This window comes from Schistocerca nitens, chromosome 8, assembly GCF_023898315.1.
Source record: "Schistocerca nitens isolate TAMUIC-IGC-003100 chromosome 8, iqSchNite1.1, whole genome shotgun sequence".
Taxonomy (NCBI): Eukaryota; Metazoa; Arthropoda; class Insecta; order Orthoptera; family Acrididae; genus Schistocerca; species Schistocerca nitens.
The window spans coordinates 487,503,177-487,518,360 of NC_064621.1; the positions used below are offsets into that span (position 1 = coordinate 487,503,177).

The window sequence follows — 15,184 nt, forward strand, 5'->3', positions numbered from 1 at the left end:
GTGTATACCTGTCCTTTTTTCCCCCCTAAGGTAAGTCTTTCCGCTCCCGGGATTGGAATGACTCCTTACCCTCTCCCTTAAAACCCACATCCTTTCGTCTTTCCCGCTCCTTCCCTCTTTCCTGATGAAACAACTGTGGGTTGCAAAAGCTTGAATTGTGTGTGTGTGTGTGTGTGTGTGTGTGTGTGTGTGTGTGTGTGTGTTTGTTAGTGTCTCTATCAACATACCAATGCTTTTATTTGGTAAGTTACATCATCTTTGTTTTTAGATATAAGTTAATATGTAAATAGAAAATAAATAAATAGCAATGTCTGACATACTTATCATACATACAATACAACAAAGATAAAAAAGTTACGCAAGAAATTGATAAAACAATAATGATATTCATAACGAAAACAAGAGAACTCTGAATTCTCTCATGAAGATTTCTAATCAATGAAAAATGAAATTTTAAAATCCTGTAATATGAATAAACAGCATGACTTATGAACAGCATCACACTGGCACATCTGTAGCACAAGCGGCCTGAAACAATGGCTACTCATTGCAAACATGTGAAATCTGAATTTCTCTTAAAAACTCTCACTAATGAAGTTTCAAATTTTACCCATCAGTCTGAATTACATTTTGCATGAAATCCTTGTCAGTTGATAACAAATCAGGTATGGCATCACAATTCAGTTTTCGTATACCGCAGAAATCTATGTCATTTCTAGTGTCCTGCAGCCGTTCTAGAAACTAAGAGCCCATTGTAAACAGAAATTACTTCTGCACAAAAAAATCTGCTCTTTCTTATTGTGCCAATGAAAACATATTTTCTCAGGCTTGTCTAACATTTGGCATTACCCCCAAAGGCCTCACACTTAAAGTTCCCATCTCTGGCTGCAACCCTTCTTTCCATCAGTCCCTATACCAGTTCCAAACTGAACAATCCATTGCCCTCACCCACCTAATCCTTCACCTACACATCAACTTAGCCAATGAACACACCCGTCAACTCCTATCCTTAATAAAAGTCCTTAATCTTTCCTCTCCCACATCCACACCGGCTGTTCAGAGCATCCTCCTACAGGCCAACCACAAATTAGAACAGCATGCCACCCTCCACCTCAAAAAACTATCCAATCTCCTGGTTTCCCACCTCTGGAAAGGCAACTCACTCACCCTTCACAACCTTTCCAGCAAACCTCAACCTCCTCTCATTGCACACAAACCCAGTCTCTCCCATCTACTCAATCTCCCATTTCCAGCTCCACTCCCTCCAAAACCTAAAAATTCCAATCAACACAATCTGGAACCACAACACCCTAGTTCAGTAGTTAACCTTTCCTCCAAACCTCTCTCCCAATCCGAAACCTCTGTCCCATCCAAAGGCCTCACCTTCAGCCCCACTCCCAGATTCAACCAAACAGCCCTCGTCAAAGATTTACTGTCCTACTCTCGTACTCTCTGCTGGAAATATCACTTTGCCACGAAGAAAAATAATCCTAATCCTACTCCTAATAATCCAACTCCCCAGGACACTATCCAAATTGAACCCTGCCTGGAACAGTTCCGTCCTCCGTCGCAGCGGGACCCACCTCCTCTTCCTCAAAATCACCCTCTCCAAACCTTCCAGGAATTTCTGACTTCCAGCCTTGCCTATCAACCCTTCTTAAAAAACCTTAATCGTACTCTGAACATCACCACTGCTGAAGCCCAGGCTTCCGTGATCTGAAGGCTGACCGGTCCATCGTCATTCTTCCTGCGGACAAGGGTTCCACGACCGTGGTACTTGATCGTCGGGAGTATGTGGCTGAGGGACTGTGTCAGCTTTCAGACAACACCACATACAAAGTTTGCCAAGGTAATCCCATTCCCGATGTCCAGGCGGAGCTTCAAGGAATCCTCAGAACCTTAGGCCCCCTGCAAAACCTTTCACCTGACTCCATCAACCTCCTGACCCCACCGACACCCCGCACCCTTACCTTCTTCCTAAAATTCACAAACCCAATCATCCCGGCCGCCCCATTGTAGCTGGTTACCAAGCCCCCACAGAACGTATCTCTGCCTATGTAGATCAACACCTTCAACCCATTACATGCAGTCTCCCATCCTTCATCAAAGACACCAACCACTTTCTCGAACGCCTGGAATCATTACCCAATCTGTTACCCCCAGAAACCATCCTTGTAACCATTGATGCCACTTCCTTATACACAAATATTCCGCACGTGCAGGGCCTCGCTGCGATGGAGCATTTCCTTTCACGCCGATCACCCACCACCCTACCTAAAACCTCTTTCCTCATTACCTTAGCCAGCTTCATCCTGACCCACAACTTCTTCACTTTTGAAGGCCAGACATACCAACAATTAAAGGGAACAGCCATGGGTACCAGGATGGCCCCCTTGTATGCCAACCTATTCATGGGTCGCCTAGAGGAAGCCTTCTTGGTTACCCAGGCCTGTCAACCCAAAGTTTGGTACAGATTTATTGATGACATCTTCGTGATCTGGACTCACAGTGAAGAAGAACTCCAGAATTTCCTCTCCAACCTCAACCCCTTTGGTTCCATCAGATTCACCTGGTCCTACTCCAAATCCCACGCCACTTTCCTTGACGTTGACCTCCATCTGTCCAATGGCCAGCTTCACACATCCGTCCACATCAAACCCACCAACAAGCAACAGTACCTCCATTATGACAGCTGCCACCCATTCCACATCAAACGGTCCCTTCCCTACAGCCTAGGTCTTCGTGGCAAACAAATCTGCTCCAGTCCGGAATCCCTGAACCATTACACCAACAACCTGACAACAGCTTTCGCATCCCGTAACTACCCTCCCGACCTGGTACAGAAGCAAATAACCAGAGCCACTTCCTCATCCCCTCAAACCCAGAACCTCCCACAGAAGAACCACAAAAGTGCCCCACTTGTGACAGGATACTTTCCGGGACTGGACCAGACTCTGAATGTGGCTCTCCAGCAGGGATACGACTTCCTCAAATCCTGCCCTGAAATGAGATCCATCCTTCATGAAATCCTCCCCACTCCACCAAGAGTGTCTCTCCGCCGTCCACCTAACCTTCGTAACCTCTTAGTTCATCCCTATGAAATCCCCAAACCACCTTCCCTACCCTCTGGCTCCTATCCTTGTAACTGCCCCCGGTGTAAAACCTGTCCCATGCACCCTCCCACCACCACCTACTCCAGTCCTGTAACCCAGAAGGTGTACACGATCAAAGGCAGAGCCACGTGTGAAAGCACCCACGTGATTTATCAACTGACCTGCCTACACTGTGATGCATTCTATGTGGGAATGACCAGCAACAAACTGTCCATTCGCATGAATGGACACAGGCAGACAGTGTTTGTTGGTAATGAGGATCACCCTGTGGCTAAACATGCCTTGGTGCACGGCCAGCACATCTTGGCACAGTGTTACACCGTCCGGGTTATCTGGATACTTCCCACCAACACCAACCTATCCGAACTCCGGAGATGGGAACTTGCTCTTCAATATATCCTCTCTTCCCGTTACCCACCAGGCCTCAATCTCCGCTAATTTCAAGTTTCCGCCACTTATACCTCACCTGTCATTCAACAACATCTTTGCTTCTGCACTTCCGCCTTGACTGACATCTCTGCCCAAACTCTTTGTCTTTAAATATGTCTGCTTGTATCTGTATATGTGTGGATGGATATGTGTGTGTGTGTGTGTGCGCGCGAGTGTATACCCGTCCTTTTTTCCCCCTAAGGTAAGTCTTTCCGCTCCCGGGATTGGAATGACTCCTTACCCTCTCCCTTAAAACCCACATCCTTTCGTCTTTCCCTATCCTTCCCTCTTTCCTGATGAGGCAACAGTTTGTTGCGAAAGCTTGAATTTTGTGTGTATGTTTGTGTTTGTTTGTGTGTCTATCGACCTGCCAGCGCTTTCGTTTGGTAAGTCACATCATCTTTGTTTTTAGATATGTATATATATACAGACGGAAGTGGCAAGTGTAAATTTGTCCCAAGGTCGGAAATCAAACCTGGGTCTCCTGTTTACTAGGCAATTGTACTAACCAGTAAGCCACCTTGGCAGAGCGGTTCATACAACTGCACAGATTACCCTGGCACTCCTCCCTCCTCAATCCAAATTATCACTGTCACTCCAGTCTATTGCAAATTTCCCCTTACACATGAACAGAACTCTAATGACAACATTTTGCCCAGAAAGCTGGGGGGGGGGGGGGGTGCTCAACCGCGCAGTTATCAGCGCCCGTACAAAGTCCCAATTGTTACACAGTCCATTTTCTTCTCACAATCCAATTTAACCACTCTCACAAATGATGATGATGAAATTATGAGGACAACACAACTATCCAGTCCCTGTACGGAAAAAATCCCCAATGCGGCCAGGAGTCGAATCCATAATCCCGTGATCCAGAGGCAGCAATGCCAGCCCCTAGACCACAAGCTGCGGAACTCATGGCATATAAAACTTTTAATGGTGAATGACTGCCCTTCAAGTCGAATCCAAATCTGTTGCGACAAAATTTAGTGGTAATTTTGGCATGGGTTAACAGCTAGAATGCTAAGCATCCTATTTTAAATTATAATGCTATATTCTACACTAAAAGTTTTCATAATGTACCAAATTTTACTCTTATTTGGCAACTAAAACTGATTTGGGGTCAAAACTGGCTCCTTTTGCAGTACAGCACATCAACCAGACGACCGCCCATTAACCATGGGCCTATAACTCTTGAACCAAAGAACACTGAACCCAAAAATTCTGCACAGCTGCGTTTGGGGTCTGGGGATACTTTACTAAAAAAATTCATGAAATTTGGAGGGGGTCAAGAAGAGCCTTCTGAGATTTCCGTGATATGACAAGGAATGACCCCAAGATATCAATTTACATGTGTATATCAGAAAGCACATATCTTCTTAATAACCATATGATATCTACACATAATTGTCATTAATGACACCCTTAAATTTTATATTCTGATTAATACAACATCTTTTTCATTAATTATTAAGAGCATTATGTTGTTGTCAGTGTACTTATGAATCAATAAATGTGTAACTATATTTTAGTTACAGTGACAATTTGACTGTTTTACTACTTATGAACTTCTTGATGACTTAATTATGGATCCCTTTTTTAATTTTTTTCAAAAATGAGATTGAAAAATATGGAGGGGAAAAAAGAAGTATATATAAAGCATCCACCCACTGAACATGAAAAGTATAGTTTCAATATAAATAGCTGTAGTCCAACAGTGGACAATGCAGGATGGATAACACCAGCATTTCTGATTTGCATGGTGGGAATTCTCCCAGCAAATATCCTTCATTCTCTTAACCCCTGGCTGCTGCCTTTACTAGTGCCTGTTCTCCACCTGCCTATCCCATTTCTTGCTCCCACTCCAATACTACACACACCTTCTATCCTGCCAGTGCATTTATACGTCTTTTCCTCTTCTCTACTCCCCCTACCCCATACCTCTCCCCATCCATCGCACAGTCTCCCAACGCTACACCTGGCAGTCCTATCCTGTCCCCACCATGTCAGCACTACCATCTCCCCACATCCCTACCTTTCTACCCCTTCCCCTTCCCACCCCTTGGAAGAGGGGCTTTGTCTGAAAGGTTAAATATTTTAACATTCTTTTTCATTGTGCCTGCCTGAATAGTCAGTATTTTATAAGTAACTGTTAAAATAAAATCAGAAATAGTGCAACATTATTGCTTAATAGTAACTGCATCACTACAAGGATATAGTGAGTGATCTCTAGTGTTGCTGTTAGGGGGGGAGCTTGGCTCCATAGTGTGTATGTGCAGTAGTGTTTTGTGTTGTTATAGTTGTAGCTACGTCATATTAATTGTGTTTGCTAATTTAGTTTCATATACAATGGTTAGGCGTAATTCGTGGCAGACAGTCAAATGACTTTATATGAGAACGCCAGCCAGTGAATTACTGGACGAGCTTTCTGGGAACAAATGTCTGTCAGCATTACAGAAGACCACAGTTTGAATTCCTCAAGCAGACTCCCACTGCTGAGTGGAGAATCAATGACAGCCTGATGAGAGGTGGGGATCACAGACTGTTAGTGAATTTTCATTACTATGATGAAATGTTCATACTCTGTGGTCAACAATGTTATCTTGGTCCAATGATACTCTGATCTAGTTTTCTGGAAGTATTCTGGTTTTATTTTTGTAGATATGTTCCAATCAATTGTGATGACAATTTTTTTAACAAGTCACTTACAGACACAGATAAATCCAATTCTATGGGTCCATTCAAATTTCCAATGAGTCTGTAATATCAAATCATACTGCATTCTCTTCAAAAATGAGCATTCACATGAAAGAAATTAACATATACTTTCAATATAAGTACTGATATATACACATGTATGAACTTGGGTGATCATCTATAGGAACATAACATCTTTAAAACACAAATTCAGTTTTTATAAGAGGAACATATGAAAGCACACACAAGCTGCTTCTTGGAACTTTCTGCAATCTAGTTGATACAAATTTATCTGAAATTCAGTTACAGAGTCACAAGGCGAGAACTACTTCTCTTGCATATCTGAGTTATAAATTATTAATCCAAGTGAAGACTTCAGAATTGTTGTGACACCATATACCGAAAGTTTTGTATTTTATTTTGATGTACAGCAGCTGCATATAAAAATTATTCGTACAATTTTATTTTCAATATACAGTCATAATGTAACCTACAAACAATTACAATATTTACAAATAAATTTGTACCACAACAAAAAATACTTGCAGTCAGTTTTTATAAAACTTCCTTTATTGATGAGTGGAAGGAAAAAAAGGTCACACCTATCACGACACATGGAAGACATACCACCTCAAAATCTAAAATACAAGTCACAAAATTTATTTAACACTTAGGGAATGGCAATAAGGAAAAATCTCCAACACAAAGAGATCAACTTCGTACTGGTCTTTACAACATTTGCTATGAAATTAATATGAAAGTACTATCAACTTAGTGACATGGTGCAAGAGATGCATACAGCAAGTATGAATTGTACACACACACACACACACACACACACACACACACACACACACAGTGTTACATAAAACTAGAAAACACAAAATGCAAGAATACATACATGCTTTGCCTCACTCACATACACTTAGGTGTCCATAGACATGCCATCAAAGAAGTGCGCGCACACGCACGCACGCACGCACGCACGCACGCACACACACACACACACACACACACACACACACACACACACACACACACAGAGAGAGAGAGAGAGAGAGAGAGAGAGAGAGAGAGAGAGAGAGAGAGAGAGGGAGAGGGAGAGGGGGGGGGGAGACATGGGAGGGGGAATGGGGATGGATGTGAAGGAAAAGTCAATGGCAGACATATTAAAGATTATAAACATTCCTTGTAACAGATCCAGAATAAGAAATGCATTCCTATCTCAATAATTAAATACCGGAAGCATTTTGTAAACATTTACCAGCACTAACTTCTAAGTAGTTCACAGGAAAGATTTCTTTCCTCCATGAAAGAGTGTTAACAATAAATACTTAAATGAGAACTTGTTACACAAAGTGTAACTTACATTCATCTTACATAGTAAAAGTAAAATGGCATACCTGTGAATGAGTAACCGATCAGAAAACTCTGCCCAAAAAATTTGTTTTGTAAAAAAGTAAGTACAAAATGAAAATCTAATACTGTTTCAACAATTATCAGAATTTTTTGGCTTCTTCTGAATATGCTGCCATAGTTTTAAAAGTAAAATAAACTTTCATCAGTATTCATATGTGGCTCATCAAAAACTATTTTCAACATGAGTTCACATGAATTTTCATTTCATTTACCATATTTACAGACCCCTGTGCTTCAGAGTGCATTCTAAAAAGAAAATAAATAAGAGGTACCTTAAACTGTGAATGAACTAGGAAAAAAAATCAATATTTCACTGGCAATAAATATGTGCATATGAGTTCTGATGAATTATCTGATTTAAAATAAATGTCTAAATTAATAAAAATAGCAAACAATATTATTTAAATAAACATAGATAGAAACACCTGCATTAACATTATTGCTCAGCCACGACCAAAATTATAAAGCCTATATTGCTTTTACTGGTATTTAGAAATATTTATGATAATTGGCTGCTGATATATCGGTGATAGCAAAATTTCAACCTAAGTACTAACTATCATCCCACCTGAGTGATTAAAATCACATAGTTACAACAAAAATGAGGAAGACAAATTAAGAAATGAAAATCTTCAGTTTAACATATCACATATACCTTGTAAGATTACTAAATTATTTGTGCAGCCAGGAGGGAATTTAGGTTTTGTCAGATAGGAAATTAAATAGAATATACCTGAAAAACCAGTTTCCAGTATAAGTGTTATAGGTTCAGCACCATAAATAATTAAAGCACACATCTTTTACCTCTCATAAACAGCCGGAGCTCAAAAAGTTCAACGCTGGTACAACTGAGAGGATTATGTTCTCCTATATCCTCTAACTCAAGAAACATGGACACAGTTCCCAAATATGAACTGAGTCTGTCTTCCTTTTCATGTTTCTTTATAATTAACAACATAAAATTGTTTTTTTTTTTGTTAAATATCTTCAAGTCATTCTGCTCTTCGGCTTACGAGTAGAGAAAAAAAATGGTTTGCGCTTTCTCCGACGATTGTCATCCTCGGGTGTAGAATTTGAGTCTGTAGAGTAGGTTTCATCATCTAAGGATGGCGTCGGCTCTTTTGTATTTTCCCTTGTAGTGTTCTCCCTTGATGTTATCTGGTCTCTATTCACACTTTCTTGTGACGAAACGTCTTTATAACTGTCCTGAGGATTATATTCTCTATTGGATCCAAACTGATCTCTTGACTGCCTCTTTGTTGAAGTAACTATCTTTCTGTGTGCTCCTGATGAGTCAAGGCATGTTTCTGACTGTGAAATGGCACCAATTGAACCCTGCCAGAACATGAAACAGGTTTGTGGAAGAACAGTTATTAAGGGTCACACAAATATTTATTAACAGTAAACAATAAATGAAACATCTGTTGGACATACTGCAGAATGGCAAGAAAGCAGAGATAACTTTCAAGAATACAAAACAAGGAAAAAATTATAGAATAGAAAATGCACTCTAGACTGTTTCATTTTCGTCTTATCCATAAAATAATGTACCTATGTTTCACATCACGAGGTAAACGGATGTAGGAAATTAAAACTTTTACCCTAAAACTAGTTAACAAACTTTTAGCAAAATTAGGTTATGTCACTTCATATCAAACACAGAGTGGCAGAGCACCACTGTTGAACATCCTTTGCAAGCAATTAGATGCTCATGGATTACTGTCTGAACATCTCAAAATTATAATTTGTACATTTGTCCCTTTCAGAAATTTATCTTCTTCACACAATGCTGCTGTTCCTCTCTTGATTTTAGCTGTCTCTGTATATTCCTTTACATGACAGTTTATTACATAGCACTGTCCCCTGTCAATACAGCTCCTACTTTTCCCAAGGTTGTTTTATGCAGCTGCAAAGTTACCGCAAGTTAATTGCACATTCTCACATCATTCTATTATGACCATGAATTCACAGTTCTTGTACAACAAATATATTTAATGTAACAATGTAAACAATCAATTTTTGGGAATATAATGTAATTGGATAGATTAAAAATCTATTCAGGAGAGTGTTCTGCTGCCACTTGGTGAGTAAATTTTTTTATCTATCCAAAGATATGAGGCGTGTTTTTTTTTAAAAAAAGAAGTACCATTTTGAAATAAATAAAAAAAAAAGAGGTGCTAAGATATCTCAATAATTTTATTTTTACATGAAATCCTGTACCTTAATCTACGCACTGACACCATTACAGTCTGATTCTTCCTTGTTTACGTTGTGTACTGAGTGTTTAAGATGCCTCCGATAATCGCGAGTCCCGCCGACTGTGAAAGTACGGGCTGTTATAAGATTTCTTAGTGCTAAAGGCCTAAAAGCGATTGATATTCATCGTGCGATCTGTGCAGTTTACGGAGAAAACATTATGAGTGATGGAATGGAAAGAAAGTGGGTGAGAGCATTTAAAGATGGCCACACAAATGTGCATGATGAACAACGGAGTGGGCGTCCTTCGGTCGTAAATGAAAGTTTGGTGCAGGAAGTGGACAATAAGGTGAGAGAAAATAGACGCTTTACGATTTCCTCCTTGCGGGATGACTTTCCTAATGTTTCTCGTAGTGTTTTGTATGGCATTGTGACCGAGCACTTGAATTACCAAAAATTGTGCGCACGTTGGGTACCAAAAATGTTGACAGATGTGCACAAAACCAAACGTTTAGACAGTGCATTGACTTTCCTTGAGCATTATCACAACGGCGGTGATGATTTCTTAAGCCAAATTGTTATGGGCGATGAAACATGGGTGGCCTATGTCACACCAGACTCAAAGCAACAGTCCATGGAATTGAGCAAGGGCATTGTTTTGCTGCAAGACGATGCCCGTCTGCATGTGGCAAATCAGACCAAAGATCTCATCACATCTTTTCAATGGGAAACTCTATGGCATCCACCGTACAGCCCCGATCTTGCACCCAGTGACTACTATCGGTTCTGTTTTTGAAGAAACACCTGGACGGTCAGCGTCTTCAAGACGATGACAAAGTCAAAACAGTGGTGATTAACAAGTCAGGCGGCAGACTCCTATGAGGAGGTTATTCCAAAACTGGTACAATGTTATGACAAGTGCCTCAATATTGACGAAAATTATGTGGAAAAAGTAGATTAATGTACAGGCTTTCATGTAAAAATAAAATTATTGAGATATCTTAGCACATCTTTTTTTTTATTTAAAAATGGTACTTACTTTAAAAACAAGCCTCGTATTTAATGACTAGATGAACTCCGTATACATGAACAATACCTGAGACCGACTACTGCAGCAGCCCCAGCCCCCTCCCACTCTGCACACAACATTTTCTTTAAAGGAGGGATAACACGTCAAGGGTGCCCATACCACAGTTTGTAGGCAGTAATTTACATCTAGGTGTATGGAGTATTTTTAATATCTTGGAAGACAAAGGGCAACTTTAAGTAGCCATAAAAAGTTCCATTTCTGGCCCTGTTAAAAACCTCTGTAATACTGACTTTTAATTCATTTTCTTGAAAGAAAAACACCTGACTACACTATATTTTCTCCTTTCCTCGAGAGAGGGGAGCAGCTGTGCCCCCCCCCCCCCCCCCATTTCCACTGGATTTAGGCACTCTTGGAACATGAGGTTGACTTTCCTCAGTCAAAACCCTTTCCTAGCCTTCCACAATAACCCTGTCCTGCTTACTGAATATCTGAGAGATACATTTCAGTATCTAGTTACTGGGCATGTTAAGCCACATAGCAGCAAAGATCTGGTTACTTGTGTCACCATGCACATACTAGTAAGGATCTGATAGTTGTGTCACCATTTGGGTCATTTGAATCTCCCCATTTTGAAGCTTGTGCTTTAAAATCATGAAAAGGGAAACTGACTCTCCAACATATACTTGACTGTCATATATTCAGTCTTAATTATCACAACTGAAGCACCAGTTTTAGAAATGGTCCCAGCTTGGCCATTTCTGAATCACATAACTTTTTTTGAGTAGGTTCAACAATGTCTTAGATGGATATGTATAAAGTTCCAGTTTGCTGCCCTCTTTGGTTCCATTTCCATAGCCTCCCAAATAGGAGTCATGCATTTGCACAACAACAGGCATGCTAAAATGCCCATTTTGGATAAACACTTTTTTGAGCTCGACAGTAATATATTATTCAGTAGATTTTTTTAAAAAAATATTTAATAGATAAAAAATCCACTCATCAAGCAGCGGCAGAATAAATACATAAAAGACGGTTGTAATTGATAAGCTTTCGGATCCATGACTCCTCCTTCAGGCAGAAGCGTTGAAGGGGAAGGAAGAGGGGTGAAGGAAAAGGACTGGAGAGGTCTAGGAAAACGCATAGATTTCGGGAAGGTCACCCAGAACTTTTGGTCGTGGAGACTTACTGTACGCAATGAGAAGGAAAGACAGATTGTTGAGGACTGCATCAGACGAGATTCGAAAACCTGAGAGCTTAAAGGTGGAAGTTGGGATAATATGCAGACAGAGATTACTACTTAAACATCATGCCATCAGTTAATAAGAGTGAAAAGTTAAGTGAACTGTACATAACAGAGATAGGAGGAGGGCGAATACATCTGATGACAGCTGTACTACTTTGAAAATTGCATTGTGTGTCTCGGATGGGCCATTTTTAGCAAGCTATAAATTACAATTTTATGGACAGATTCAGCCAGGAATTGGTAATGACACTCAGCCATGCTGTCATCTTGTGCTTTTTCTACGATAGCCTCTGTCCTCCTCTACAAAAATATGTGCAGGAGCAAAATTGATGAAAACATTTTGGTTGCATATTTTTGGGACTTTTGGGGAACCAGTTCTCAACTGTATGTTTTTTGACCTTTTTATCTTGTTATATCTTGAAAGGATATTCTTTAAGCTTCAGAAGCTATATGGTTTAATTTTGGATTCAGGAATACTTTTCTGAGTCATCAGTCTTCTGATTGGTTTGACGCGGCATGCCACAAATTCCTTTCCTGTGCTAGCCTTTTCATCTTTGAGTAAGCAAGATCCCTTAAAGATCTTGTAAATATTGTATACTGGCGGTCTTCCCCCATAGTTCACCTCCATTTATCTCAGGATTTTGGATACTTTGCAGCATTTTACATTGTTGAATCCTTTTTCCGGGTACACAATTCTTATGAATAGGCTTATGTCCTGATTTTGCTTCAGTCTTGGTTTCACTATCAACTGCAACTTCAGAACTGCCTCTCTGGTCAGTGACTTGGATGCATGAGCCATTAAGCTGAGTGCAGAATAATTCTTGCATTTATAAGCTCTTGCAGTCTTCAGAAGTGCGTGGATGATGTTTCTCTGAAAGTAAGATGGTATATTGCCAGTCTCATATATTATACATACCAATGTGAATAGTCATTTTATTGCCGTTTCTCTAAATGATTTTAGAAATCTTGGTGGAATGTTATCTATCCCTTCTGTCTTTTTTTTATTTTAAGCTGCCCAAAGCTCTCTTAAATTCTGATTCTAACACCATATCCCCTATGTCTTCCCTGTCGACTCCTGTTTCTTCTTCTATCACTTCATCCAACAAGTCCTCTCTGTAAAAAGCAGCCTTCATTGCACTCTTTCCGCATATCTGTTCTCTCCTTTGCATTTAACAGACGAATTCCCATTGCACTCTTAATATTACCACCCTATATTTTAATTTCACCGAAGGGTGTTTTGACTTTTCTATATGCTCTTCCAACAAGTTTTTCGATTTCTTCATATTTTTCACGCAGCCATTTGTCTTAACTTCCCTGCACTTACTATTTATTTCATTCCTATGTGACTTGCGTTTCTGTATTCCTGAATTTCCCTCAACATCTTTCTACTTCCTTCTTTCGTCAATCAACTGAAGTTTCTTTGTAGTTACCTTTCTTGTAGCTACGTTTTTCTTTTCGGCTTCTGTGATTGCCCTTTTTGAGACCTCCATTCCTCAACAGAATAGCCTACCAAAATATTAATTAATTATCCATTCAACATTCGCACGTATACAGAAGTACTGTTATTGGAGTTGGTTTGCTGGCGATTCTGATAAGAATAACTTTATCACTGAACTGTTCACAGTAACTCAATCTCTGCCCTAACTTCTTATTTATAACAAATCCCACTAACGTTCTAACATTTGCTGCTGCTGTACATATTATACTATAATAGACTGACCAGAAATCCTTGCCTTCATTCCATTTCACTTTACTGATCACCACTATATCTAGACTGAGCCTCAGCATTTCCTTTGTCAGATTTTCTAGCTTCCCCATCATGTTCAAAATTCTGATATTCCGTGCCCCCACTCTCAGAACGTTACCATTTTGTTGGTTATTCAATCTTTTTCTCATGGTCACCTCCTCTTTGGAAGCCCCTCCAAGAGTTCTGCCTGAGGATCTAGTCTGGAATCTTTTGCCAATGGAGAGATCATCATGACACTTTTTCAGTTCCAGGCCACATGCTCTGTGGATCTCTAGTGCAATAGCTTGCATTGCTTTCTGGATCTTCATGCCATTATCACTGCTGATTCTTTCACCTTTTAGGAGCAATTTCCCACCCCCCAAGGGCAAGAGAGTGTGCTGAACCTCTATCTGTTCCTTCACCTCCTTTGACAAGGTCTTCAGCAAACAATGATGCCTTTTTATACCTGAAGTCTTAAAGACGCTACCCCTAGACCACAGAAGCTAATAGATGAAAAACATCTCTCAAAAAGTTTTACTTTTCATGGTTATGTACATGCTGGAATGTCACATTAATGAGTTTTCAGAAAGAAAAATCAGTGGAAACTGCTTTTATGTCGGTAAAATACAAGTGTAGTTACGTACAAATCAAGTTCAACCAATAAGCAGCAATAAAACAACTGAAAATTCCGAAAGTTACACCTTTAAATCACAGGATTAATCCTTTTCCACTTTCGACTGAGCACATTGCCAATACTGTCTTTTCAGATTCGGAGTAAATTTATTGCCATGCTGATGATGATACTGTTGATAATTTTATGATTTCGCATGTGTTTTGGGCTGGAAAAGACTGGTATCTGATGCTAGTTTGCAGAAGCCTTTATATATCCAAGTATTGATGCCTCTTGATCTGTTTAACTTTGTCAATGACAAAATTTCAGGGATCAATTCCCCCCCCCCCTCCCCTCCCCCCACACAGAAAGAGACTGAACACATTCAGTTTGATCAGGAAAGAAGGTTTGCCAAATGGCACACAATCCCTGGGACAAGAGAAAATAACTAATACAAGGCCTTGGTTTAAACAAGATCAGAGAAAGTAGAGTCTCCAATGATGCTGCAGCATTCACAAGTTACAAATTTGAAGCAGATGGAGAAATTCCAGCTGTTTCAATTACCATATTAAAACACGGGCAGTATGTTGCTTGTACGTATGACAACGCTTGATGGGTGGAAAATATATGCGAAGTTTCTTGGCACGAAATGATGCCTTATTCACCTTTATGCATCCCCATGATCCTGACCTTTCCTTGCACTGGTCATCTACTAAAGATATTT

The 15,184-nt window shown here is 40.0% G+C and overlaps 1 protein-coding gene across 1 annotated transcript in view; it reads right to left on the reverse strand.

Moving 5' to 3' along the window:
- Positions 1 to 6,783: 6,783 nt before the first annotated feature.
- LOC126198467 (stromal interaction molecule homolog) overlaps positions 6,784 to 15,184 on the reverse strand; it is a 145,562-nt gene continuing 137,161 nt past the window's right edge. Inside the window, exon 14 of the mRNA XM_049934811.1 lies at positions 6,784 to 8,990. Coding sequence (XP_049790768.1) covers positions 8,643 to 8,990 — 348 coding nt within the window. The 3' untranslated portion in view covers positions 6,784 to 8,642. The remainder of the gene's footprint in view (positions 8,991 to 15,184) is intronic.